This window comes from Dermochelys coriacea, chromosome 6 (assembly GCF_009764565.3).
Source record: "Dermochelys coriacea isolate rDerCor1 chromosome 6, rDerCor1.pri.v4, whole genome shotgun sequence".
NCBI lineage: Eukaryota > Metazoa > Chordata > Testudines > Dermochelyidae > Dermochelys > Dermochelys coriacea.
This window is the reverse complement of record NC_050073.1, coordinates 96977945-97005800: the sequence shown is the minus strand read 5'-3', so window position 1 is coordinate 97005800 and position 27856 is coordinate 96977945. Positions and strand designations below refer to the sequence as shown.

Sequence of the window (27856 nt, the reverse complement as noted above, 5' to 3'; positions counted from 1 at the left end):
TTTTATTTAGAAATAAGTATTTTATTGACTTAAACTAAACACAGTCAAGACATTATGCTCTATTGATAAGGCCTGTGAAACGTGTTGCCATTTCATGTATTTTGAATGTGAGAAGAGTCCCTAGGTGGACATAGTTAATCTAAAGATAAAGCCCCTCCGGGGTGCCTTCTTGTTTCTTATAGAGAACATTCTCTTTTGATTTTTTGAAGTCTTCATTAGTTACTTTCATTCTGCGTTCTCTCAAAGCCATCAAACCAGCTTCTGTGCAAATTGCCTACCCAAGGGAAAAGCCCATATTAATTGCTAGCTATAGACAACTAATTCAAACCACACACGCATTGCTGTGACACACAGTTTTCAAATATAATTTTCTAGATGCTAGTGCAAAGAGTGGCAAAACCATGCTAATCATTACTTGCCATATTAAGTTATGAAGGTAATAAGACTGGAAATCAAGTTCTTTCTACACCTGTATTGAACAAATAATTCTGTTTCCGATCCAAGCAGTGCTTGCATGCCAAGAGGAAATCAACCTTTACAATATAACAATTTTTCCAAAAAACAGCCAACACTTAGCTTGATCTATAACAATCTAGTAAATTGAGGCTGCCAGTGTTTGATCACTTATCAGCTAAGCAGAACTTTAAGTTGGGTCTCTAGAGGTGAAATTGCCAGGAGCCAGAACTCCTAGTCTCAAATCTGCTACTGACCTGCTGTATGGCTTTAGACATGTTACATTATTTCCATGTAAAATTTCTCATCTACAACTTTGTCACAGTACCCTGTAGCTTCACAGAGCCTGTAACGGTGACTTGCTTCAAAAGCTTTGGATGATCAGTATTGTAGCTAAGGACTACTAGCCAAGACAGCGCCTCCTCCAGATGGGGTAAGAAATATTGGGTTAGATTGACAGAAGCCAGCATGCCACCCACCTAAGTTCTCCCTTGCCTTAGCATCTCCCATTGGCTATGTGCTAAGCTTCCCTACCCTCAGGGAGTTCAGTGCCTCCAATGATTTTGCAAGAGGAGGCATTCCATGAAAACTTTCAGCCCAGTGGTTAGGGTACTCACCAGTAATGTGAGGGACTCTGTCTGAGGGGAAGAGGAGATCTGAAGAGTGCCCTAACCCCTGAGCTACGAGAAGTCTGATGGGGGGGCGTTCTCAATCGCCTTTTGAAGTTGTTCCACTGTGGATAAATTATCTAAATATAATCAGTGAAGGAGGGGGACTGGTCCAATGACTCGTTTATCCCATACTGGAACAGCTTCAACAGGAGACGCAGAAGAAGCCCCACATCAAAATATCCTTTGGGCTACAAGTTATGAGGGATGGTCGCCCAGCAAGCTGTTGTGAGAGCTTGCCTAAGGCGACCCAACCCGGCTAATCTATTTCCCCACAGTTAATACATCACGCTGGGGATTAGGCCCACAGAATGAGGCCAACTGTGCATGCGCACAGACAGAAACCCCGGCACTTACGGGGGGCAGCAGCAACTGAGCAGGGGTTTTGTGACTCCAGGAGGGTCTGATCGTGGGATTTAGGGAATTAAGTCCCTTTGTGACTCTAGCCCCTTCAACTGTAATTTCTACTCAACCACTGTAACATTTGCATTTAGAAAAACGTGCTCCTCGGCCATTAGAAATGGTGTGGAAAGTAGAGTTCTGGTACCCGCCTACATAAAATGAAGAGGTTTTTATGGCACTAGGGCAGGGTAGGCTGTGCCTCCCCAAACAGCCGGGCTCCTGTCCCCCCTCAGAACTCCTGACCTATCCAACTCCCCGTGTTCCCCAGCCTCTGACGGCCCCTGCAGGACTTCCACACCTATCCATCCTGACTGCCCACCCCCCGAACCTCTGCCCCATCCAACTGTCCCCTGACTACCCCTTATGCAACCCCCCTGCTCCCCACCCCCTTACCGTGCTGCTCTGAGCAGCATTAGTGCACCTTACCTTAATATCTGCGCCAGACAGATCGTCTTTAGCCATAATGAGCTCATCTAACGTTACATCATCTGCCAAAGTCATCCTGCTTGTGTGGATCTGAAAGATGCGCTTCTTGGTCTTTTCATCTGGTAAGGGAAACTCAATTTTCCTATCAATACGCCCTGTGTATAGGAAAGACATTTAAGTGATTCTGGATTGAAAGCAGTGGCGTTTGAAGTACTCTGTCCCCCTGAAGAAGTACAGAATGAGCTGTCACAGTTTCCACAGCCATATTCTGGAAGAAAAACTGAGGACAGAAGGTAGGTGAGGCTCCATGCTCATGAGAATATGAACAAGCTGTGACCGTTTTATTAATGTTTATGCAGTGCTGCACTGTAGGGTATGTGTGCAAGACAAAATAGACAGTCACTGCCCCAGAATGTTTAAATGACAGAACTACTACTAAATAATCATATTTAAATAGAGGAACAGAAGAATTGACAAACTGGATCAGAGGAAAGTCCATCTAGTCCATTATCTTGTCTCAAATAGTGAACAGCTTCAGTGGAAAGGTGTAAGAACCTCACAGTAGGCAAATGTGGGGAAGCTTCCTTCTTACTTCCCAAATCTCTTGTTGGCTGCTTTTACAACTTTACAATATAGTATCTGTGCCCAGCTCAGGTTTTGTTGCTGCTCAGCTTTTACATCAGCTTTTTAATATTTTTCAAGGCAAATAACCCAAATAAGGACTGAATCCTATAGATCTTTAAAAAGAATCATCATCATTAGCCAAATCTTCTCCATTCCCTATTATTAAATTCTAACCAAACAGGACACTCCTGCATCATACCCTGAAGGTTGCCACGTCCAGGCTCTGGCAAAGGAAGGAAAGCAAATTCAGTAAGTAAAAACTTGTCACAGAGAACATCCTGGCACTCACCCTTTCCTATTTAAAACAGGCACCTGTTAACATGAGTGAGGCTTAAAGTTTTTAAATGCTTAGACTTTTATTTTTCAAACTGTGGAGCTCCTTTGTATACAAGTATTCTAGTAACCTTAAAGTTCACTAACTTTATCTGTGAATTAAATACAAGTTATCAAAAACAAACCAATTCACATTGTGTTTGCACTGAATTAAGTGCTTGGATAGTTTTACTTTTATTATAAAGAAGCATACTCCAGAGCAGACAGAATGGTAGGTGCCAGGTTTATACTCAAAGAAAAAAATAAAATCAGCCCAGAAATTATGGTACTAGTATTTAATACTGTTGTTCTATTTTTCAATAGCTGAATGGAAAATGTGCTTCTGGACTAAGAGGAAGGATAGTGATTAGGACAGACATCCCTATCAAAGGCATCCTGCATGAACATGGGCTAGATTTACAAAGGAATTTAGGTGTGGTGAGGTTAAGCTTCATCACACCTACCTTTTCAGCACCTTCCAGCATCACTGGGATTCTCAAAGTCTGAAATAGATCCCTTAGAAGGGGATTCACAAAAACCAGCATGCTAGGCTGCTCCTCATCAATGGGTGATGCCAAGGCAAGTGGTACATCCTCATCCCCATCCCTCTCAGAGTTCAGCACCCAAGTCCGGGCTGCAGGGCAGCACCTCCCACTGCTTGAGACTCTCAGTGCAAATCTTCTCTTAGCAGTGGGTGCCTATGCCATTTTGCAAGGAGGTGAGAGGTCCTGGCACCCCCTTAACTTTTAGCCCAGTGGTTAGGGTACTCACATGGCATGTGGAAGATCCCTGGTTCAAGTCCCCACTTTGCCGGAGGGGAAGAAAGGATTCAAACAGGGATTTGCCATCTCTCAGGTGAGTGCCCAACCATTGGGCTATGAGATAATCTGATGTGGGCCTCCCTCATTCTCTCCTACTGAAGCTGTTGCACTGTGGATAAATAATTTTTTAAAAAGTCATTGGAGCAGGGGGACTGTATCCTGGGTCTCCCATGGCCCAAATGAGTGTTCTAACCAGCACACTATAGAGTTATTCTTATGCTTGTTCTCTCTCTAGCCTAGTGATACTCATTTATTCACTAACACGGCTGCTACTATGAAACCTGTCATTTATGCATGGTGGAACAACCTCAACAGGTGAGACTGAGGGAGCCACACAGACTATTCCATAACCTAGTGGTGGCAGAGCCCTGTTTGAATCCCTTCACACTTATGTGGAGGTGCAACTTGAACTTGGGGGCGAGGGGGTCTCCTGAATGAGTAGACTAGCCCCTGGGCTAAAAGGGAGGTCTTCCCTGCCCCAGCAATTCCCTAGTATTTTGGGTGAGCTCACCTATGGGACCCTGATCTGGTAGGTGAGCTCTGAGCCGTTCACTAAATCAGGCCCCACCGGTGAGTTAGGCGGAGGAACACCCATCTTCCTCTATTTTATACATTGTTCTGGGGGCTTAGGCATCTGGATGTCTAGAGGAAGGCTGCTGCATTGCAGAGGAGTACATGCAGAAATACAGGCATGTAGGGAACTTTTACTGTGAAAAGTTAGGTGCCTATAGCATTCTGGGGCAGCTGAGCAGGGCTTTTGTTAATCCCACTATGACCTGATTTGGGGATTTAGGTACCTGAAGTGGAAGTTAAGCACTTAAGTCCTTTTGTGAATCTAGCCCTTAGTCATTCTGCCTCAGCTCCCTATCTGTAAAACAGGGATATCACTTCCCTACCTCACAGGGGTGTTTTAAGGATAAATACATTAATAAATGATGAGATACTCAGGTAAAGGTGGACATATAAAATACCTAAGCAACAGAATAAATACATGTGAAATAATTTTCATATTCTTCCTCGGGAGTAACTATACATAATGCACTTTCTCCTGTAACTGAAAACTATCCTTTTTTTCCCATGCACACACATCATGATTCATATTTTACATTCTGTTCAGGAGGACTGACTTTCTATACTCCTAAATCAATATTCCTTCTAAGCCATAAAATGATTATGGAGAGTCTCAAACAACATTCTATAAAGAAAGGCAGAAATGAAATTCAATACCTGGTAAAAGAAGGTTTTTTGGAGAAAATGCATAATAAAAAGTCTCTTACCTGGCCTGATTAAGGCTGGATCCAGTGTTTCTATTCTGTTTGTGGCCATGATAACTTTCACATCCCCACGGGAATCAAACCCATCTAATTGGTTCAGCAACTCCAGCATCGTACGCTGGATCTCTCTTTCGCCACCAGAATTTGAGTCATATCTTTGAAGAAGGTCAAGGGAAAGAAATATAACCAAACCAAATTAGATCCTGTACAAAAGATACTTTTCTTTACCAATAATAAAATGATCAGCATATCAGAAATAAATGCTCTGACACTCTACCAATGATTATAAACAGCTTTTTTCTTCAGAGCTTAACACTCAGGTTATATAGGAATGTAAATATGCCCTAAAATACAAAAGCTTTCACAATAGCTCAGTTTATATACCACCTGGGTCCAATAAGGTAAGCAGAAGACAGAGAAACAGCCTTAAAAAGGGACACCCAAATTTAAAGTCACATTTCTGACTGAAAATGTTGGATCTTCTGCAGTTACAAGTAACACTGAACTGAAAGATGAGCAAATATTGTATTTTTCCAGTGTTTACTTTGTGCATCAGTGTGAATAGTTAGTTTGTCCCTTAATGAAAAGGCCCTTATAAATAAGGAAGCAGAAAAATCCTCAATTTTTTTAACAGGAATTTAAAACAAATTCTATTTAGAAGGGTGTGTTCTCAGAAACTGATTATTTAAATTAATCCATTTCCAGTTTTTCATATATGCACAGATTTTATGGTCAGAAAATATTACAATCACCTTTGCATAGAAAAAGCCACAATTTCACGATTCCAGCATCTAGTCCAATAATTTTGGCTTGAACCAGAGCCTACATTTATCCAAGCCCCCCCCCTTTTTTTTTAAATCTAAGAACTAACATGACATTTACAAACAATCATTCTGCTAGTATATAATGCCTCTTTCCCTTACAGTGTAAATAGACAAGACTGCAAAATGGGTAAGCTTTTTGGGGCAGAGACTGGGACTAGCACAAAGGGGCCTGATGCTTGACTGGTCCCTAGGCAGTACCATAATAAAAAATTATAACATACAGTTTAGAAACTCATCCAATCTTGATGTAAAGATGCAGAGTGATGAATTCCTTGGTAAGCTATTCCAATGATTAATTACCCTCAATGTTAAAAATGTGTGTCACTTCCAATTTGACCTTTGCTGACTTTAGCTTCCAGCTGCCAGGACTTGACAGCATCCCTCTAACAAGCTCTTTGCCTGTGCTGATTCAAGTCAGACCTGCAGCATGTTTTACTGCAACAGTTTTGGGGTTTTTTTTTAAAACAGAAGTATGAAAATGGCACCTCCAGACATCCCAAAATGTGCAATATATACTGCTATTTCCAACACTTTGATTTTAGGGTGATAATGGGCTGCTTTAAGGACACCTTAAGCTGTAAAGTGCGTCAGTCCCAATTAAATCTTGCTGCATCTTTAAAACAACACAGCCTGGATGCAAGCTGACATTAGTTCAGTGTGACATAATGGCTCACTCACATGGATCAAATTAACTTCTGCTGTGGACAGTTTAACAATTAAAAATGCTATAAAAGTTATGGAAAGTTACTGAGCATGGATTTTTACCATCATACACCCCAAACAATTAATTTTAAACTCTCTGATAGCCCTGCATATCTACAGATATATATAAAAATAAGTTAAAAGTAATCAAATGTCATACTCGGCTAATGTTGGAGGCATGACGAATTTATTTGTTACACAAGCCATCTCTTTCTGCCTAAAGCAATCCATCATTACTGTAGCTATAGCAGCTAACTTTTGGCATACATCTTTTTACAAAAAATGTTTTGAGATAAATTTTGAGTTTTTTAGTAACTGCTTCAAATTTTACTAGTCAACAAATGGAAGTGTTTACATTAAAAATCATTTAACCTATCAAAATGGCAATGATGAAAGGAAAAATTCAACACAAACTCACACAAGGAAATGTTTCAGATAACTTCCCTATTGTTCTTGACAAAATTATTATATTCAGTGTGGAAGCTTAAATGCAATACACTACCTTTTTGTACCAATGGCATCTATTTCATCAATAAAGACTATTGACGGAGCATGCTCCTCAGCTACACGGAACAATTCACGCACAAGTTTTGGACCATCACCTAGGTACTTCTGTATAAGCTCGGAGCCAACAACTCTCAGAAAGGTTGCTGAGGTCTGGTTTGCCACTGCTTTGGCTAGTAAGGTTTTACCTGTTATCAATTGTAAAGAAAGACTGCAGTGAGTTTGCACTAACAATTATTAACTTTAAGAAAAAATACTCATGAAATACAGAAGAGTGCTGATATACTAAGTCTAATTATATTAAAATTACAATGACTAAGACATTGCAATGCTGAGCATCACAGCGCTGAACTTTTAGGTACCTAGAAAAAAAATCACAGAAACACCACTGCAATCCACAATGATTGAGTTAGCACACAGGCTTCCTATACAATGAATGGGGAGGATTAGGTGCCTTAGAACATGATCCACAAAAGCCAACATACTAGGCAGCTCCTTGCCTAAGCCAAACAATGACGGGCGTATCCTGGAGACAGGCACCTATGTCTGCTTACTGAGCCATGAAAGAAGACCTGCCTCTGAGTCAAATGGCTTAGGTGCTTAAGGCATTTCTTGCAGGACATGACAGGTACAAAGTTACCATACCCTGAGCCTCCCACATCCCAGGTGAGTGTTGTAACCACTGCAATGCAGAATCAGTGTCTCTCTCTGGCCCAATGACTATTTAAGTATTTATTAACAATGGATCAGTCATTGGGCCAGTGAAAAACAGACTGAGAATGACCCTGTAACCCCAGGGTTAAGGCATCCATCTGGGAAATGGAAAACCCAGGGTCCAGTCCCAATGTTCTAATGACTCAAGTATTTATTCACAGTGGAACAGCTTCAGCCAGAGAAACTGAGGAAGCCCCACTTCAGAATATCTCAGAGCTCAGTGATTGGAGCACTCTCCTGAGAGGTGGGAGACCCCTGTTCAAATCCTTTCTCCAGCAGAGGGGGGAATTGAACCTGGTCTCTGACACCCCAGGAAAGTGCTCTAACCACTGGGCTAAAGTTATAAGGTGGGAACCACTTCCTCCTCCGGGAAGACTCTGAACATGCCTGCCAGAATGGGCTGGCTACACATGTGACTTAGGCAGATGAACACCTATCTTCCCCCAGTTTGTGAACTGCTCTAGAGCTTATGTGGGAGATAAGCTTTGAAACGCCTACAGGGAGGCAGTATTGTGTCTGCCCAGAGGAAAAAACTCAAGCGCTGAGGGAACTTTTACCTTGAAAACTCAGGCCCTAACTCATCCAGCAGCTATGGGATGCGGCAAGAGCTTTGTGAATTGCAGTGGAGCCAGAATTGGGACTTAGGTGCTTAAATACCTTTGTGGATATGCACCTAATACCTTAAATGGGATTAACTGAGCATACTTAAAGTTACTGTTATGTAGGATACCTGTGCCAGGTGGGCCATACAGAATTACTCCTTTGGGTGGCTTTATACCCATCTCTTCATAATACTCAGGATGGGTAAGAGGAAGCTCCACAGACTCCTACAGCATAAGAACAAGTATTAAAGCATTTTACAAATATTAACTGCACCTCTACCCCAATATAACGCTATCCTCGGAAGCCAAAAAAAATACCTTACAGGTGAAACTGCGTTATATCAAACTTGCTTTGATCCACCGGAGCACGCAGCCCCGCCCCCCCCGGAGCACTGCTTTACCATGTTATATCCGAATTCGTGTTATATCGGGTTGTGTTATATCGGGGTAGAGGTGTAATTAATCCGCACAACAGTCACATGAAGTAATTGAGTATTACTGTCCCCATTTTAGGAATGAAAACATTAAGGCTGAATGGATGCCTAGCCAAAGGCCACATAGCAAGTCAATATCAGAGCTTAATTTAGAATTCAGGAATCTTTGGCTCCTAATCTTGTGTGCAGAGCACTAGAGGATGCCTCTATTATCTGAGGATTATTCAACAAGAGAAATCTGGTTTCCACAATGCGTTAATTACCAATTATTAAGGCCAACATTTTCACTAATGTTTTGGGTGCCCATCTTGAGTCGCCCTTAAAAGGTGCCTATTTCAGAGGGTAGAAACTCAGAACTTTCTGAAAATCGCGTCTCTTTAAAGTGAGGCAAAATAGGACTCCCAAAATTACTAGTCACTTTTGATCTAATTGTAAAAAACTGCAAAGACTGAGGATTTTAAATGTACAAAATCCCAGAAAACTCAGTGCTGTCTTGGGTTCCACAGCAATTGTGACAATTCATGCACAAGTTTTGGACCATCATCTAGGTAACTTCCTGATAAAAAGAAAACCTTTAAGTATCTGTTAATTAGATAAATTACTAAATATGAATACCTTAATTTCTTGAATCTGGTTGTCAAGGCCACCAATGTCAGCGTAAGTCTCCTGAGGGGCCTTCTCCACTTTCATCACTGTAACTAAAGGATCTGTGTCATCCATCAGGACTCCTATCACAGCATGAACCTAGTCCAAGTGGCATACCAATACCAAACATAAGTAAAATAGAATGCAGTTTACTGAAGAATGATCCTAAAGATAAAACACAAAGCTACACAGGAATCCAAGATTAAATGTATGTACATTCACACAGCAACATGAAACACACAAAGCACTTATCAGGGTGGATAAAAATCAATGATTTTTTTTTTTAAAATAAATCAAAATAATTGGATTTTTTTTAATTTAAATCAGATTTTTTTGATAAAATGCTTCCTTTGAGGAAAAAAGATAGTTTTAATTAAGATACATTATAGCTCAAAGATATCATCATGGAATAGGGATTATAAATTCTCCTTCTATAGTATGAGACAATATATTCATGTAATGTTTAAGAAGTGTTCTGTAAATGAGTTCCAATAGTTCATGGATTAAGGACCCAATCTTATGGGGTTCCAGAGGCTTCTGTACAGATTATTTAGGTTAATCTTTCTCTCTACCCAATGGGACTCAGTGCTCAGTCTAGAAGATACCATCAGAGATGCTTAGTTTCGCAGTTCTCAAACTGTGGATTTGTCTCTCCAGAGGTAACATGCTTGTTAACAGCAAAAATGTTTTTAAATAAAATAAATAGAGGTGAGAAACCTCAACTCTACTGTCCCTCTGCAAATTTGTGTACACACAGAGTCAATCCCTTACCTCTCTCTAAAAGTGCAAAGTTTCAAAAAGTTCAATGAATAGAAGATTGTTGGGGGCAGAATAGATCTGGACCAGGAGAAGAAGTCTGGAGAGAAATGTGAGAAGCGAGGGACATATGCTTGTTTTGTTAAAATATTATATGTTTGCTGTTGAAGAAAAAAAAATCCAGAATACTTAACGTTGTTGTTTTAGTTAAAAAACAAACAAACCACAATTTAAATGTCTGTCTGGTAATGTTCTCCTCCTAATACAGCATGGCAAGAAAATCCTCCAAATATTAATGATTAACATGGTGAATTGGAGATAGTTTACCTCCCAATGACTTTATAAATATCCACTTCAATTACCTTTGGTAAATGGAATAACCAAACAATCATTCATTTTCTGATATAGCTGTAAAACTAATCTGAAAAGTTTTCAGAATAAATCACTGTTTAAAAATGCAGAGTGTGTACCTTTCAAAAATGAAACCTACATCTATCTCTGAGTTGTGAAGAATATGTTAAGGTTATAACAACCAACAAGAATGCACTTTTATGTAGAAAGCCATGATTAAATCAAGTCTTCCTGACTACTGATTTAAATCAAATCCACCCTGGCACTTATCCTTGGAGCTTACACAATGGTACCCTTGTAACAGATTCCAAAAACAAAGGCTAGTTCAGAGGGATATTGGAACTTGCACACCACTCCATCTCCATATTGTGAGACAACTTACCTTATGATTGAGCAAAACGGAGCAGCCTGGTTCTAGAAGATCTTTGTCCACAAAAGACAGAATACTGACATAGTGCTCAGATCCCACTGATGTAGACACTATAGCGTGATTATCATCAATAATCTCCTCCAGGGTACCAACAGACATTGGGGTTCCTCTCAGATCATCCACCTTTGATCTCTCTTCCTGCAAGAAACAAACAAGCAATAGTAAAGAACTAAACACACACAAAAAATTAGCTTCTGCAAAACATGTATTGTACTGCTTTAAACATATGTACCAAAGTAAGAACTACTGCCTGTGTGAGGGGAAAAATGGAAATTCATTACCCGGTTCTTTTGACAACTATTTGAAGAAAAAGGTTCTTTCTACTTCTTGTGATGCAGTATAGATCCCATGGTCCCTGAAAACATAGCTTCCACAGCAGAGAAAGATAAGAGCCCTCTTTTTGGAGCAGCTAAGAAGCTAAACCACTTGTTTAATCTCATTTTGCTTTATGCCTCTGTAGCTTATCCTATAAGAATGTGTATGTGTCTAACACATTCCTTCCCTTCTCTGCTGGCTGGCCACCTTGGGGAGTTCCACCTTCAGAGACCCACTAACCAAAAACACATGCCCCACCTACAATAAACTGTACCAAAACTTAAACCATTAGTCTAGTCCCTAATATTTCTGAAAGTAAACTCCTCCATCCTCCGTTCTTCAACTAGGGAGCCGCTCAGTAAGGAGACTGTACCTTCTGTGCTTTATTAAATACAATTAAAATAAATATTTAGTCTGTTTTTAAAATTTCAATCACTTTGTTTCCAAGTCTTGTTCATCAACTAGTTTATAAGGTTTAAAATTTTACTTTGAAAGATCTAGGTTAGTAGTATTTCCGTTTTAATAAGAGTGTAATAATTTCCTCAAGACTTACCTCTTGCTTTTCTTCCAAAGGTTTCATCTGTTCCTGATTTCTGATAAATTCTTCCTCCATAAGTAGGTAATCTTTAATTCTCTCTAATTTCAACAATTTGAGTCTGCATTGTGTGTGAGGTGTCACTGTATTGAAAGAAGTAGAATCACTGTATATCTGACTCCCATTTAGATATGGTATAAGCTATTCAGTAATTCACTGCTAGAAATTGTTGGCTTAATCCTTATTAGCAGGTCAGTCTGAATCATTACCCAAAGGCCTGTAAACTAAAGAATCCACCAGCAAATCTTTTCAAAATACTAGTTATTTAAATGAAAGTTTCTAACCAGATTTTCTCCCAAATGTCATAATTACCTTCCACCACAACAGTCTCTGGGGTGATGGCTTTAGGTGTGTGTTTCTATAAATCTACCCAACCGCTACCAGGGTTTTCAATGGCACATCAGTGGAAGAGTCAATACTTCCAGAATCTAATAGATAAGGTAAGACTGCATCAAGCAGAGGTAGGCACTGCAGACTAAGAACTTGCTCTGGCAGCCATAGCCACTACTGTGCTAATATCTCACCACAAAAAGGCTCCAGTGGCCTAGAATATGGATGTAATTTCCCAAGAGGTTTCCAGCCATCAGGCAACATAGTAAAGCAATACTTTACTCCACTTTAAAGAGCACAAGAACAGCCATACAGAATCAGACCAATGGTCCATCTAGCCCAGTATCCTCTGACAGTGGCCAATGCCAGGTGTTTCAAAGGGAATGAACAGAACAGGCAATCATCAAGAGATCCATGCCTTATTGTCTACTCCCAGCTCCAGGAGGTTGCATCCCTGACCATCTTGGCTAGTAGATTCCATGAACTTATTTCTTTTTTAAACCCTGTTATAGTTTTGGCCTTTACAACCTCCCCTGGCAATGTATTCCACAGGATGACTGTGTGTTGTGTGAAGCATTAGCTCTTTTTGTTTTTGTTAAACCTGCTGCCCTATTAATTTCATTGGGTAATACCTGGTTCTTATGTTACATGAAGAAGTATGCAACGCTTCCTTATTCACTTTCTCTACACCACTCACAATTTTACAGACCTTTATCATACCCCACTTAGTCATCTCTTTTCCAAGCTGAAAAGTCCCAGTCTTTTTAATCTCTTCTCATACTGAAGCTGTTTCATATCCCTAATCATTTTTGTTGCCCTTCTCTGCACCTTTTCCAATTTTAATATATCTTTTTTGAGATGGGGCAACCAGAACTGCATGCAGTATTTAAGTTGTGAGCGTACCATGGATTTATATAGCGTCATGATGATATTTTCTGTCTTCTTATCTATCCCTTTCTTAATGGTTCCTAACATTGCTAGCTTTTTTGACTACTGTTGCATATTGAGCAGAAGAGAAAAAGGAGAAAAATTCACAGAAGAATCACTAAGTCACTCCTGAACAAAAACCAGTGTTAAAAATAAATTAACCACGGTAAAGAAAAGGTCACTTCAAGCTAACAAAGCAACTGGCTATCAGCCAGTCAAAAAGTACAGCCTTGAAACAGAGCAAGTTCAATAGATCAGCTGCAATACATCTTAAACACCACAAACCCTAGAAGATCCAATTCTAGAGAGTTTAATGTTTTTCTCCTTTCTTCTCCCCCTTTTACTAAAAGTCAGCTGGAATAGCATTACTGAATGCACAATTTCATCACTGTTTATAAACAAATCAGGAACCACAATTTCCTTTTTCCCTTGTCTTGCCTCAGTATTCAGGCAAGTATTCAGTCCGGATTCTGAATGCTCCTTCCAGACCCCCAGTGCTTCACACTGATGGAGAACTTCAAAGAAAACAAAAATGCCAGCGACAATCTTACAGCAAAAGACTCAGTTCAGAAGAATTTCACAGGTCTTCCTTGAACTGGTGCTTTATCCACACCTGTGCAAAGCACAGTATACACGAGTTATAGAAGTAAAGCACAACTTGTACCAGTGCAGCTTATTCCAGCTACAACAAATTGTGTGGAATCAGAGTAAATCCTGTTTGCTCTAGGGCTTGCACCAGCATGCTATACCAATGGTTGAAAACTTAGTACAGAAAAGGCCATAGATACAAACCAAATTCACATGTCCTATTCACAGCTAAAGCTTCACACAATAAAGTGCCAAAACAAGAGTTTTCCCCCTTGACAACTTTCCAAATCCAGAAAGGGCCTCTGAAGAAAACAGCCTCCAGAACCACCTCATTCCACTCCCCGATTTCATTTAGTTTCATTCTGCAAGTTTAATTTGGGGATGGCAGGAGAATTACAACAGCAGCAAACACACTCACATAACAGAGCAAATCTAATTGCAAAAATATAATTGTTAAGGACTGTGAGCAAGCACCTTCACCACAACATTCCGTAATTTAATACTGTATGTCTTGTGAGTTCATCTGTTCAGATCCTCTGCAACAATTAAAAAAACTGCTATACTACTGTCCATTTGTCTGCCATGTATCTGTATCACTGTCCAACTACTGGACAGAATACGAAACCCACTCAAACATGTGTGCTTTTTACAGAGAATAAATCCTACTGGTCCTGAACAATGACAATGTTTCACAGTTTACTGATAATTCAAGTGAATACAAAATTTACTTTTGTTGTTTACACAGACAGAAGAGACTCTCAACATCACTTTTCCCAGCTCCTAAATGCATGAGAGAGTCAGGCACTCTTTTGCTTACTCCAATGCTACTCCAGCTAAAAACTATCTTCCCCACTTCTAATCTCATTTCAGAAATTTTCTTTTGGGTGCCCTATATAGTGGTCTTCAGAAAAAATTAAGAATTATTGAGATTATCTCTAATAACCTTAACCAAGCAAAAGGGAAATTGTTTCTAATAGAATCTTTACAGTGTTACCTTTGGTTTTACAATTTAGTCATGAGATTTAGGCTTAATCCTGCACCAAAATCTGTGGGAGCAGACTACTATATACCCTTGTGGAGCCTGCTGCATGATCAGAACCCTAGATCCCACAACATAAGAGCCTTGTGAGATTGTAGAAGAAATAAACATACTTACCCAATGGAAGTTTGCTGGCTGCATCTGGTCCCTTTGTTTTCTTCTTCTTTTTCCCCACTCTAGTTGGAACTGGAGGTTCATATTTCTTCTTCTTATCCTTTTAAACAAGTAAGACAAGCACAAAACAAAAATCAGAATAGCTACCACAAGAACGAGCCACAGAAATCCACCACAGTTCCAAGCTGAAAAAAAACTCAATTTGAAAGTGAACTACAATGCAAAAATATATTGGGTTTGTGCCCTTTACTCCTCCTTTATGATATAACATATAAAGAGGGAGGCTTTAAAAAAAACAACTTTTTTTCCTGCTTACTTTATACATTAGATACATCAGGTCTTGAATTGCCTCTTTCTGATGAAGGACTTTGCCAATTTTTGGAGAACTAGGAATCTGATATCACAGGAGGCTGAAAGCTGAACTGTAAATCTTCTAGGCCTCTGCAAATGAGGCTTAAAGGAGAGAGGAGATTGACTGTCAAGCCTCATCTACACTAGAGAATCACACTACAGCTCTCTGCACTGGTGTGATTGTGCAAGTTGCAGCAAGGCAAAGTGTTTACACTAGCCATCCAATTTCACAGTGCACAGCTTCCACACACAGAACAGAACACCCTGCTCTGCTGCAGCAGCACAGCATTGTGGAGACTTATCACAGTGTTATTTTACATCATAAAGGAGTAGTCAGGTTTTGCAATTTGTTTACTTTGCAGTTTAGTCTACATCCAAATATATTAAACTCAGTTGTTAATTTGTATATTTATAAGTTTGCCTGCATAAAGAGAATTCTAACTCAGAAGAACTCATTTTTCTTCCTAAGCCACAAGAAAAAAGAACTATATTAATTGGATTTTTAAAAATGCACTTGCACCCAGGAGCCTAACGTATGTACACAAGACTCAGTATTCACAAATGAGGTATCTGCCTGCAGATTTTGGAAAGTCAACTCCTTTGTGACCAAAAGCTATTTTTATTTCACTGCTTGTAAATAAGATATTACTGCCATGTAATATTTAGTGCCTCTCAAACAGCTTACAGAGCAAGCCATTTTCTGAGTAAACCATGTGAGTTCTTCTAGAACATGCATATGAAAGGGATATTTGGGGAGGCTAGGAAATTTAAGCAAAGGGCGAATTTTAGGCAGTTTTGAGTACAAGGCACAAGAGATTATTTAAAAACCCATTGCTGAAAACTTTGGAAGTAGTCATGCAGTTCACCCTATTAAAAAAGGGCAATTGATGTTTCATTATTTACCTTGTCATCCTTCTTGCCACCCCCAGGACCATGTCCACCACTTTGACTTTGACCCTAAAGGAAAACAAAGATGACACCCAAATGAAAGCAAGCAAGCTATTTGTGTCTGGAATACTAAGAATTTTGAAAGACTCAGACTCTTGTAAAAAGAATATGTAATTAGATGCATCTTAATAAGGCTAAACAAACTGCTGGTAAATCCTAGAATAAATCAATCTTCTCAAGCAGGAGAGTTAGTGAAGGAATTTGAAGAGTGGAGTAATATGGATTGACCAAAGGGCAGGGAAGATTACTTCAACAGCTATGTTTTGGATTGATACAGCATTGCACTAGCTTGGCGCATAATGGTTATATCGCCTTCCTTTGAAACGTAAGATATTGGCCACAGCTGAACTAGATATGCCAGGAAGATTACAATCCCTATTTCCAAGGCCTGTCAACTACAGACTTGTCAGTCAGTAATACAACTAATCACATAAAGCTAGTGTACTCATCTGTACTAAATCAAGGATTGGTATTAAAGCTAGTGAAAAGAATGTACTATCAGTAAGGTTAAGATTTTGTTACTGGTATTTTTGGTAAAACTCAGGTACAGATTACCAGTTTCTGTGACTTTTTTTTTTAATTGCCTGTGACCTTCCCTGACTTTTACTAAAAAATAATAGTAACAAAATGGGGCTGACTGGGGGAAGGACTGAAGCCCAAGCTTGGGGGGGGGGGGATGATAGCCCAAGCCCCACTGCTAAAGGAGGGGGATCTAGCACCTGCCGCTCATGGCAGCTGGGAGCGGCTCAGCGCAGTAGGGCTCCACAGCGGCTAACAGCTCCAGCCCGCTATCCTGGGGTTGGAAAATATCATGGAGGTCTCTGAAAGTCACAGAATCCATGACATAATCTTACCCTTCACTAGCAGACATGGATGTTCATTGAGCAAACTGTGTTATTAAATCCACAGGTTTTTATATCACTTTTCATATTTTTAGTGAATCAGTCTATAAAATGGGTTAGCTTTTGTTAATCAGTTAAGGCAATGAAACAATAAACTGTGTATTTTAATTGTGCATTGTATGCTTAATACACTGTTGTCAGCTCTTGGGATTTTATGTGTTTTTCTTGAAGCACCAGCTACTAGAATCATGTAATAATATGAAAAGGATTACTTGTGGCACCTTAGCCTCTAAGGTGCCACAAATACTCCTTTTCTTTTTGCAGATACAGACGAACACAGCTGCTATTCTGAAACCTGTGATAACAAGAGCATCTCAGCTCCCATTTAAAAAAACCAAACAGATTTCTAGACCTTGTGGATGTGAAAACCTGAAGATGTGACCCAAGTGTTGTCCAAAGGCTCAAAGACTAAAAAGCAGATTAAAAGACCCAAACTTGTATTTTAAAAAAAAAATCTCAAGAATTTTAAGGTACTTGTGTTTTTTAAACACTTTGTGTTGGCAATATGCTACACAGCACCTCACAACGTGAGCACTTTGAGATCTACTGATGAAAAATGTTATGTCAAAATTAGGTATTTTTGTGATTTAAACACAAGATTAACAAACCAATTGTGGGTGTGGGAATGGGGACAGGACCCGGCACCAGCCCGTTTGTTTTTTCTCTGTTTTGCTGGATGCCAGGCAGGCAGGCCTACAGAGGAGGAATCTTTTCAGACTCCTCATGGGGCAGCGGGTAAGCAGGGAGACTGTCAACATGGGTGGCGGCTTTGCCATTCCCACCCTCCTCTGTTTCGCCCGTGCCTTGCAGCAGCGGGGATCTGCTCCCGGCGCTGGCCTGCAGGGCAGGACGAGGGGCTGTGCCTGAGGGGGACCGGCCCCTCCTGGACAGGGCTCTGGGGAGAGGATGTTAGGGCCTAGACATAAATTGCCTCCCGAAATCGGAAAATAACCCCCCTCCCCCACCGACTCCTGCCTCGCTCCAGGGCCGGCGGGGCAGAGGCCTCCGAGGAGGATGGGCGATGACTCCGCCTAAGCCGGGCCGGCGGGGGAAGGGGTCGGGAACCCAGCCTCCCTCCATATCCCCCCGCCCCTCGGTCTCCTGGCCGCAGCCCCCCGGCTACCGGTGGCGGAGAAACGGGCCCGGTGCTCACTCACCATCCTGCACCCACCAACGGAAGCGCCGCGGCGTACGGGAGCCGAGAGGGGACAGACGGAGAGGCGAAGGCAGAGGCGGGGCCGCTACGGAGCCCAGGAAGGGCCAAGAGCGGTCGCGGAGAGCGCGGGGACGGAGCCCGAGCGCAGGGAGGGGGAGACCGAGAAGCCTCTGCCCAATGCTGGGGCTGAAGGACGGGGGGAGGGCAGCGCGAGGGGTCACGTGACGCGGGTCGGCCGGCGGTCCACGGCGCGGCGGCGGGGGCTGCTCTGAGCTCGCGGGGCGCGCGCGGCGGGTGCGCGGAGCTGGCGCTGTGTCCGTGGGCGGCCGCTCTGAGGCCAGTGCCCGTGGCCGCGCAGTCCCTGCTGTCACCTGGGGACTTTTCCTGCAGCTGCTTCTTGGCTGAGTTAAACTCCCTGTTGGTTCCTGAGGGGCTGTTCCTGACCTCGCTGGGTCCCCTTGCATTAGGCCTGCTTTCAGTGGCATTTCACACTTCCACCCAGTGTACTGTCATCTTTGGATTTCACTGACCTCCCTAGAATTAAAAATCAATCACCCTGATTCCCACTCTGAAGCTGCTCCTTGTCTTGTCTCACACACACCCGAGTCTAAGAAACATGTAGCCCTGTTAGTCTGCATCAGCAAAAAGGAGGAGTACAGTGGGTTTTAGCCCACGAAAGCTTGTGCTCAAATAAATGTGTTAGTCTCCAAGGTGCCACAAGTCCTCCTCATTCTTTTTTAAAAAAAGACAGCAATTCTTGATATGATTTAACTATTGTAATAATATACCCCACTCTCTTCTAAGAAACTAGGCAGAAGCTAAATAGTTTAACCAATTATTCAAAAAAACCTTTATAGATTGTTCTTTATCTCATCTCTAAGTATCTCAGATCATTCACCGCTGGAAAGACCACATTTTGGTTTCTGTTGGAATTCTGCAACAGTACTCGCAAAAAGAAAAGGAGTAGTTGTGGCACCTTAGAGACTAACAAATTTATTTGATTTTATAAGCTTTCGTGAGCTATGAAGTGAGCTGTAGCTCACGAAAGCTTATGCTCCAATAAATGTGTTAGTCTCTAAGGTGCCACAAGTCCTCCTTTTCTTTTTGCGAATACAGATTAACACGGCTGCTACTCTGAAACCTCCAACAGTACTATGGCTCCAAATGCAACAGTGTCAAATAGATGGATCTTCTCTCTTTCTTACAACAGCAATTCACAAGGAAAGCTGTAGAGGGCTCTGTATAATTAAAGTTCGGCATGAACTAAAAAAAAGAACAGGAGTACTTGTGGCACCTTAGAGACTAACAAATTTATTAGAGCATAAGCTTTCATGGGCTACAGCCCACTTCATTGGATGCATAGAATGGAACATATAGTAAGATATATATAATACATACAGATAAGTTGGAAGTTACCATATAGAGCGAGGGATCATTTTTCAGGATAGGTTGTAAATTTTTGATGATGCGCTGGAGAGGTTTTAGTTGGGGGCTGAAGGTGACAGCGAGTGGCATTCTGTTATTTTCTTCGAGACACCACTGACTTCCTGAGGAAACTACAATCCATCGGTGATCTTCCAGAAAACACCCTCCTGGCCACTATGGATGTAGAAGCCCTCTACACTAACATTCCACACAAAGATGGACTACAAGCTATCAGGAACAGTATCCCCGATAATGTCACTGCAAACCTGGTGGCTGAACTTTGTGACTTTGTCCTCACCCACAACTATTTCACATTTGGGGACAGTATATATCTTCCAGTCAGCGGCACTGCTCTGGGCCCCACAGTATGCTAACATTTTTATGGCTGACTTAGAACAATGCTTCCTTAGCTCTCATCCCCTAACACCCCTACTCTGCTTGTGCTACATTGATGACATCTTCATCATCTGGACCCATGGAAAAGGAGCCCTTGAGGAATTCCACCATGATTTCAACAATTTCCATCTCACCATCAACCTCAGCCTAGACCAATCCACACAAGCGGTCCATTTCCTGGACACTACTGTGCTCATAAGCGATGGTCACATAAACACCACCCTATACCGCAAACGTACTGACTGTTATACTTACCTACATGTCTCCAGCTTCCATCCAGGACACATCACACGATCCATTGTCTACAGCCAAGCTCTAAGATACAACTTCATTTGCTCCAATCCCTCAGACAGAAACAAACACCTACAAGATCTCTATCAAGCATTCTTAAAACTACAATACCCACCTGCTGAAGTGAAAAAACAGATTGACAGAGCCAGAAGAGTACCCAGAAGTCACCTACTACAGGACAGGCCCAACAAAGAAAATAACAGAACGCCACTAGCTGTTACCTTCACCCCCAACTAAAACCTCTCCAGCACATCATCAAAGATTTACAACCTATCCTGAAAAATGATCCCTCACTCTCACAGATCTTGGGAGACAGACCAGTCCTCGCTTACAGACAGCCCCCCAGTCTGAAGCAAATACCAGCAACCACACACCACACAACAAAAACACTAACCCAGAAACCTATCCTTGCAACAAAGCCTGATGCCAACTCTGTCCACATATCTATTCAGGGGATACCATCATAGGGCCTAATCACATCAGCCACACCATCAGGGGCTTGTTCACCTGCACATCTACCAATGTGATATATGCCATCATGTGCCAGCAATGCCCCTCTGTCTTGTACATTGGCCAAACCGGACAGTCTCTACGCAAAAGAATAAATGGACACAAATCTGACATCAGGAATCATAACATTCAAAAACCGGTAGGAGAACACTTCAACCTCTCTGGACACTCAGGAAAAGATTTAAGGGTGGCAATTTTGCAACAGAAAAGCTTCAAAAACAGACTCCAAAGAGAAACTGCTGAGCTTGAATTAATATGCAAACTAGATACCATTAACTTGGATTTGAATAGAGACTTGGAGTGTCTGGGTCATTACACGTATTGAATCTATTTCCTTAAGTTAAGTACCCTCACACCTTCTTGTCAACTGTCTAAATGGACCATCTTGATTATCACTACAAAAGTTTTTTTTTTCCCATCCTGCTGATAATAGCTCATCTTAACTAATTAGCCTCTCACAGTTTGTATGGTAACTTCCAACTTATCTGTAGGTATATATATATAGCTTACTATATGTTCCATTCTATGCATCCGATGAAGTGGGCTGTAGCCCACGAAAACTTATGCTCTAATAAATTTGTTAGTCTCTAAGGTGCCACAAGTACTCCTGTTCTTTTTGCGGATACAGACTAACACGGCTGCTACTCTGAAACCTGTCATGATAAAGAGATAGTAGGAACCAAATTCAGGCTTGGTGCAAACAGGCATAACGCTTTTGACCATGATAGAGTTTGGCTTGGTTACAGTAGGGCTAATTCACCATAACTTTCAAAAACAATGAACTCCTCAAACCCCTGTTTTAACAATTGGGCCTACAAATTTACCCTAATTGAGTTTGACTGTAAGAAGTGAGTAGGGTGACCAGACACCAAGTGTGAAAAATCGGGACAGGTGTGCGGGGTAATAGGTGCCTATATCAAACAAAGCTCTGAATATCGGGACTGTCCCAATAAAATTGGGAAATCTGATCATCCTAGAAGTGAGTGAAAGTTCATAAAGTGTTACAATAACCTGCAACAATAAATTGTAACAGGAAAAGGTGCAAAAGGGAGACAGATGAAATTAATCCAAACAAAAAGGCCTATTTATATAGTTCAAAGACTATTAAAATCATGCCTGGTAAACTAGAAAAGTTTGGGACTGGAACTCAATGAATCAAAGTTGGTGTGTTGAAAATGAGGCCTAATTGATGAACAAAATAATGAGGGGATGGGCTATTCTGCCCATCACCTCCTTTTAAGTGTCTTTTTTTAAAAATGGGGGAGGGGGAACCTGACAACAGCAGCTAACTGAGAGGTAGATCAGAAGGCAAAAACTTCACCATCATGGCTGCTATCCACATTGTCTTCTGGGGCCCTGGGATCCACCATTACAACATTGGCCCTGCATTGTCCCGATCCTGAAAGATGTCCTGATGAAACTGGGCCAAGAGAGAGACCCAGATGACATCATCACCTCCACTGGCTCCAGCTGAATCCTAAACTCCACCTGGGATGTGAGACTTTAGTGCCTGCTATCACCTTCCTCCCCAGCTTATTTCTTCTCTTTCTTATCCCTCTCCTTTTGCCTTCTGTCTAATAAAAGGCTGGCTTAGCTGGCCAAGACTGGACATTTTGCAACATTGGTGTAAGCCTATAACCCAATGGTTCTCAAACTTTTACTGGCGACCCCTTTCACATAGCAAGCCTCTGAGTGCGACCCCACCCCCTTATAAATTAAAAACACTTTTTAAATATATTTAACACCATTATAAATGCTGGAGGCAAATCAGAGTTTGGGGCGGAGGTTGACAGCTCGTGACCGCCCCCTCATGATCCCCTGAGGGATCCCGGGTAATAACCTCATGATCCCCTGAGGGATCCCGATCCCCAGTTTGAGACCCCCTGCTATCACCAAAGAGGCCGTTAAAAATAATGCCGTAACATCCTGATGCTGGTACAGTTTGTCAAGTCTCAAAGTGGCCAGCTGTGGGTTGTGCTTGTGTCTCTCCAGCAGTGAGGTTGCAAGTGAAAGTTAACACTAGAGATAGAAGCTCCATTTTCTATCTTTGCTGTTCTTTTCTCTCACCTCTTGTGTGTGTGTCTGTCTTGCCTCCTAGAAAACAGGTTTGGACTTTAACAATAAAAGCAACAACAACTGATCCAGCCCACCTCAACTAACTTTTTCTCTTTTCCTCAAAAACAGTTGTTATTATGCTCTTGATTAATACTGTGTAAGAGACTGTCAGATGGGTATGTGTGTCCTTCTAAAGGCACGCTACAACTTAAAATAATGAACAAGGAACATTATTACAATAAAAGCCTTAATATTTTACATTTCAAATGCTTTTAACTGTGTTTCCTTCTTTTTCTGTATCTTTAATAAAAGGTTAAAAAAAGTAATGGTTTGCTGTGGTACTAAGGCAGAGGTCTCTGTATACCAAACTTTGTTTAAAAACTGATTAATGTTGGATAGTGACAGAATCATGTTAACATTTTTGACTGTGGGCCCATTTATTCCATCAAGATTAATACAAACACCTTCATTTGTCTCCTATGTCTCAGTTTCTGAGTGCAGGCAGATGTTTCCCACATAATGTTCCTAGGTGCAACAAAAGGGAAATCTACTCAACATCTTAGATGTCTATACAAATGCAAGGAGTAGGGGAAATAAAAAGGAAGAACTGGATGTATTAGTCTGTAAACTAAATTATGTCATAATTGGCATGACGGAGATATGGTAGGATAAATCTCAGATCTGGAATATTGATATAGAAAGGTATAACTTGTTCAGGAAGGACAGGCAGCATAAAACAGGTTGAGGTTTTGCATTATACATCAAGAATATATGCATTTGTTCTGAGTTCCAGACGGAGCTGAGAGGCAGACCAGTTGAAAGTCTCTAGGATAAAGATAAAAAATAGGGATGTTGTGTTAGGCATCTACTGCAGACAACTAAATCAGGACGAGGAGGTGGCAGAGGCATTTCTAGAACAAATAACAGAAGTATTCAAAACACAAGACCTGCTAGTAATGGGGGACTTTAAATACCCAGATATCTGTTGGAAAAGTAATACAGCAAAATACAAACATTCCATTAAGTTCTTGGAATGTATTGGGGACAACTTTTTGTTTCAGAAAGTGGAGGAGGTAACCCAGGGCACAGCCATTTTAGACTTTATTCTGAGCATCAGGAGGAATTGCTAGTAATTTTCAGGGTGAAGGCAATTTGGGTGAAAGTGATCATGAAATGATAGATTTCATGACTGTAAGGGAAGAAAGGAGTGACAGTAGCAGAATAAGGTCAATGGACTTTAAAAAAAGACTTTAACAAACTCAGAGAACTGGTAGGCAGATCCATGGAGAGAAAATCTAAGGGGAAAAGGAGTTCAGGAGAGCTGGCAATTTCTCAAGGAAACAATATTAAAGGCACAACTTCAACCTATCTTGGTGCAAAGGAAAGAATAGGAACAGGCCAACATGACTCCATTAGGAGTTCTTTAATGACCCCAAAAGCAAAAAGAATCCTACAAAAAGTAGAAATATGGACAAATTGCTAAGGATGAGTACAAAGGACTAGTAGAACATGTTGGGACAAAATCAGAAAGGCTAACGTACACCTAGCAAGGACATTAAAGGCAATAACACGAGGTTCTTTAAACACATTAGGAGCAAGAAAAAGACAAAGGAAAGTGTAGATCCTCTAATTAGCAGGGAAGGACAGCTAACCGATGACATCAAGAAGGCTGAATGATTAAATGCCTATTTTGCTTTAATCTTTACTAAAAAGGTTAATGGTGAGCAGATACTCAACACCATTAACAACAAAGGGGAAGGATCACAAGCCAAAATAGAGAAAGAACTGGTTAAACTAGAATATTGGATGTATTCCAAGTTGGCAGGGCCTGATTCATCCTAGGATACTTAAGGAACTAACTGAAGTAATCTCAGAACTGTTAGCAATTATCTTTGACAACTCATGGAGGATGGGTGAGGTCCCAGAGGACTGGAGAAGGAGAAACATACTATCTATCTTTAAAAAAAAAGGAACAAGGAGGACCCAGGGAATTATAGACCAGTCAGCCTAACTTCAAAACCTGGAAGGATACTTGAACAAATTATGAAACAATCAATGTGTAAGCACTGGTCCTAGAGGATTATAAGGTAATAAGAAATAGCCAGCATGGATTTTTCAAGAACAAATCAGCCAAACCAACATAATTTTCTTCATTGACAGGTTTACTGGCCTCGTGAATAGAGGGAAGCAGTAAACATGAGATATCTTGATTTTAGTTAGGCTTTTGACACAGTCCCACATGACATTCTCATAAGCAAACTGGAGAAATAGATGAAATTAGTATAAGGTAGATTTGCAGCTGGTTGAAAGACTGTACTCCAAGAGTAGTCATCAATGATCCATTGTCAATCTGGGAAGGTGTATTTAGTGGAGTTCCACAGGGGTCAGTCCTAGGTCTGGCACCATTCTATATTTTCATTAATGACTTAGATAATGGAATTTGCAGATGACACCAACCTGGTGGAATGGAGTGGTTGCAAGCACTTTGGAAAGCAGAATTAGAATTCAAAATGACCTCGACAATTTGGAGAATTGGTCTGAATTCAACAAGATTAAATTCAGTAAAGACAAGTGAAAAGCACTTCACTTAGGAATGAAAAATCAAAGGCACAACTACAAAATGGGGAATAAGTGGCTAGGTGGTAGTATTGTGGAACAGGATCTGGGGGATATAGTGGATTACAAATTGAATATGACAGGTTTCAGAGTAGCAGCCGTGTTAGTCTGTATTCGCAAAAAGAAAAGGAGTACTTGTGGCACCTTAGAGACTAACAAATTTATTTGAGCATAAGCTTTTGTGAGCTACAGCTCACTTCATCAGATGCATTCAGTGGAAAATAAATCTCCCCACTATATTTTCCACTGAATGCATCCGATGAAGTGAGCTGTAGCTCACCAAAGCTTATGCTCAAATAAATTTGTTAGTCTCTAAGGTGCCACAAGTACTCCTTTTTAAAAAATATCTTTAACTCTTACCATGTAGAGCACTGTGGTTTGAAGAATCACCTACTGAGGGATCATGTTTGGACTAATCTACTGAGCACTACCTGCAGCAATATTAGGTACTAGCGCACTCTTACTGCTGGTCGTTTTCCAGCTATGTTTTGAGATGGAGACCAACAAATATACTCATGCTCTTTTATCTGTTCCAACAATACAAACAGTAGTACCTTACGAGTAAAACATCTTTTCCCCAATGGTTAATTAAAGATATTCATGCTGTAACATTCTTTTCATTTATGTTTTCAAAATAAATGATGGCATGAGACCCTTGTTTTTAATTTATTTGTGCAGAGAGTAACCAAAAAAGCTGCTAAACAAGGGAAGAGCAAACACATGAATCAAAGAAACATGAGCACTTGATTTCATCTCGCTCGCTCTTCTCTCTCTAATCTACTCCAAGAAAGAAATATAACCTTTAAAAGTTTAACATTTTCTTAGAGCTATAAATGGAATGTATTTAAGCTGCCAGGTAAAAAGAGACACTCTCCTGACCTTTCAGTTGCAACCTCTTACTGTGAGCTGAGCTGTGATGGGTTGTAGCTGCAGCAGGAAGAAGAGTGGAAATTATTCTTGTAACTGCAATTAAGAAGTTCAGGTGACTCATAGGTGCTGGAATTAGGGGTGCTGCCGCACTCCCTGTCCTGAAGTGGTTTCCATTATATACAAGGTTCACAGTTTGGTTCAATGGCTCTCAGCACCCCCACTATAAACATTGTTCTAGCACCCCTGTAAGGTGTGGGTCTTTTTGGTAGCCCTGGTATTTGTTAACCCCCTTTTTGATTAGCTACTGTAGTTAATTTAAAAGACAAACTTTCCATAGGCACAGGAGGTTCCGTACTTCTGATTTGAGAAGTACTTACCAAGTTAAATATCATCAGGTTAGCAACCTTTCTAGGACCCCAAAATAATACTAGTTTTTAATACATATACAGAGCTCTACATTTTCACAACACCCTTGTGAAGTAGGGTAGGGAATTTTATGATGTCTTTCTGCAAAAGCAGAAAGTAAAGCACACAGAGATGAAAGCAAGGTTGTGCCTATTCCTGCACTGCTGTACAAAGGGAAGGAAAGTGGAGACTTCCCCACATACCTAGGTAAAGGTCAGGCAGAATCCTAGTGCCTGGGAGTGCAAAGACTACTTGAGTCCAGCCCTGCTCCTGGCACTACATTCCTCAGATGAAGTCACAAAATTGCTCGGGGCATAAGAACATAAGAATGGCCCCTACTGGGTCAGACCAAAGGTCCATCTAGCCCAGTATCCTGTCTTCTGACAGTGGTCAATGCCAGGTGCCGCAGAGGGAATGAACAGAACAGGTAATCATCAAGTGATCCATCCTGTCGCCCATCCCCAGCTTCTGCCAAATAGAGGCTAGGGACACCATCCTTGCCCATCCTGGCTAATAGCCATTGATGGGCCAATGGCAGAGACTTTATTTTATATTACTTCTGGAAGAATTGTAAGCTAAAAAATTAAAAATGCTGTGCACAATATTTTAAAAGTCTGCATATTTTATTTGTCAAAATAACACAATATAATCACACCAGTTTCAATTATTTTGGTAATTTATTCCAAATAAACTGTCAACAAGTGTGTCTGTAACAATGCAGACAACAGAAAAGATTCAGGAAATGTTTTTTAACAAATAGATGCCTTATGAGGCATATTAATACAGAACTTTAAGTAATTATACATTTAAACTACAATACATAAATGTATTTTTCTCACCCCTCAGAAGTTGTGCAAAGGTTTGGGGGAGTCAGGGGTAACAGAGGAGCTGAGGGAGAGGGACGTAATTGCTGGGAAGGAGACTGGGAGTGAACTTGGAGGGTTGTTGAGTGGATTTACAGGGTTCTACACTGGGGGCCGGACTGAGGCTCTGAGGCACCCCCCACTTCTGAGCCCAGTTTGCCCAGTGTCCCAGCCCCCAACCCAGGGCATGTGGAGGGACCCAGGCCGCACAGCTGCCA

At 41.1% G+C, this 27856-nt stretch overlaps 1 protein-coding gene and 1 long non-coding RNA gene across 3 annotated transcripts; one reads left to right on the top strand and one right to left on the bottom strand.

The window, feature by feature from the left end:
- Window positions 1–18447, bottom strand: PSMC1 (proteasome 26S subunit, ATPase 1). Of its 2 annotated transcripts, none has more exons than XM_038406251.2 (11): window positions 18209–18447; window positions 16105–16158; window positions 14854–14950; window positions 11811–11935; window positions 10895–11080; window positions 9376–9504; window positions 8455–8551; window positions 7009–7198; window positions 4984–5135; window positions 1950–2104; window positions 1–274 (listed from the first exon to the last, which is right to left on the bottom strand). In XM_038406251.2, exons 1-11 carry the CDS (start codon window positions 18209–18211, stop codon window positions 140–142), a joined length of 1323 nt encoding a protein of 440 aa, XP_038262179.1. In that variant the 5' UTR covers window positions 18212–18447; the 3' UTR covers window positions 1–139. The 2 variants fall into 2 exon arrangements, with proteins under 2 accessions (XP_038262179.1, XP_043373752.1); XM_043517817.1 differs by having other exon boundaries at window positions 18175–18269.
- Window positions 10140–27526, top strand: LOC122460856. The gene is made up of 3 exons (XR_006282427.1): window positions 10140–10150; window positions 19026–19032; window positions 27434–27526. It is a non-coding gene; the product is annotated as an uncharacterized LOC122460856 (long non-coding RNA).
- The last annotated feature ends 330 nt before the right edge of the window (window positions 27527–27856 follow it).

Excerpts from the sequence above, each read along its gene's own strand:
- PSMC1 (XM_038406251.2), bottom strand. Across the intron at positions 11,081-11,810 it reads CTTTGGAAGAAAAGCAAGAG|GAAGAGAGATCAAAGGTGGA; the intron begins GTAAGTCTTGAG and ends TGTTTCTTGCAG. Across the intron at positions 9,505-10,894 it reads CCGTTTTGCTCAATCATAAG|GTTCATGCTGTGATAGGAGT; the intron begins GTAAGTTGTCTC and ends CACTTGGACTAG.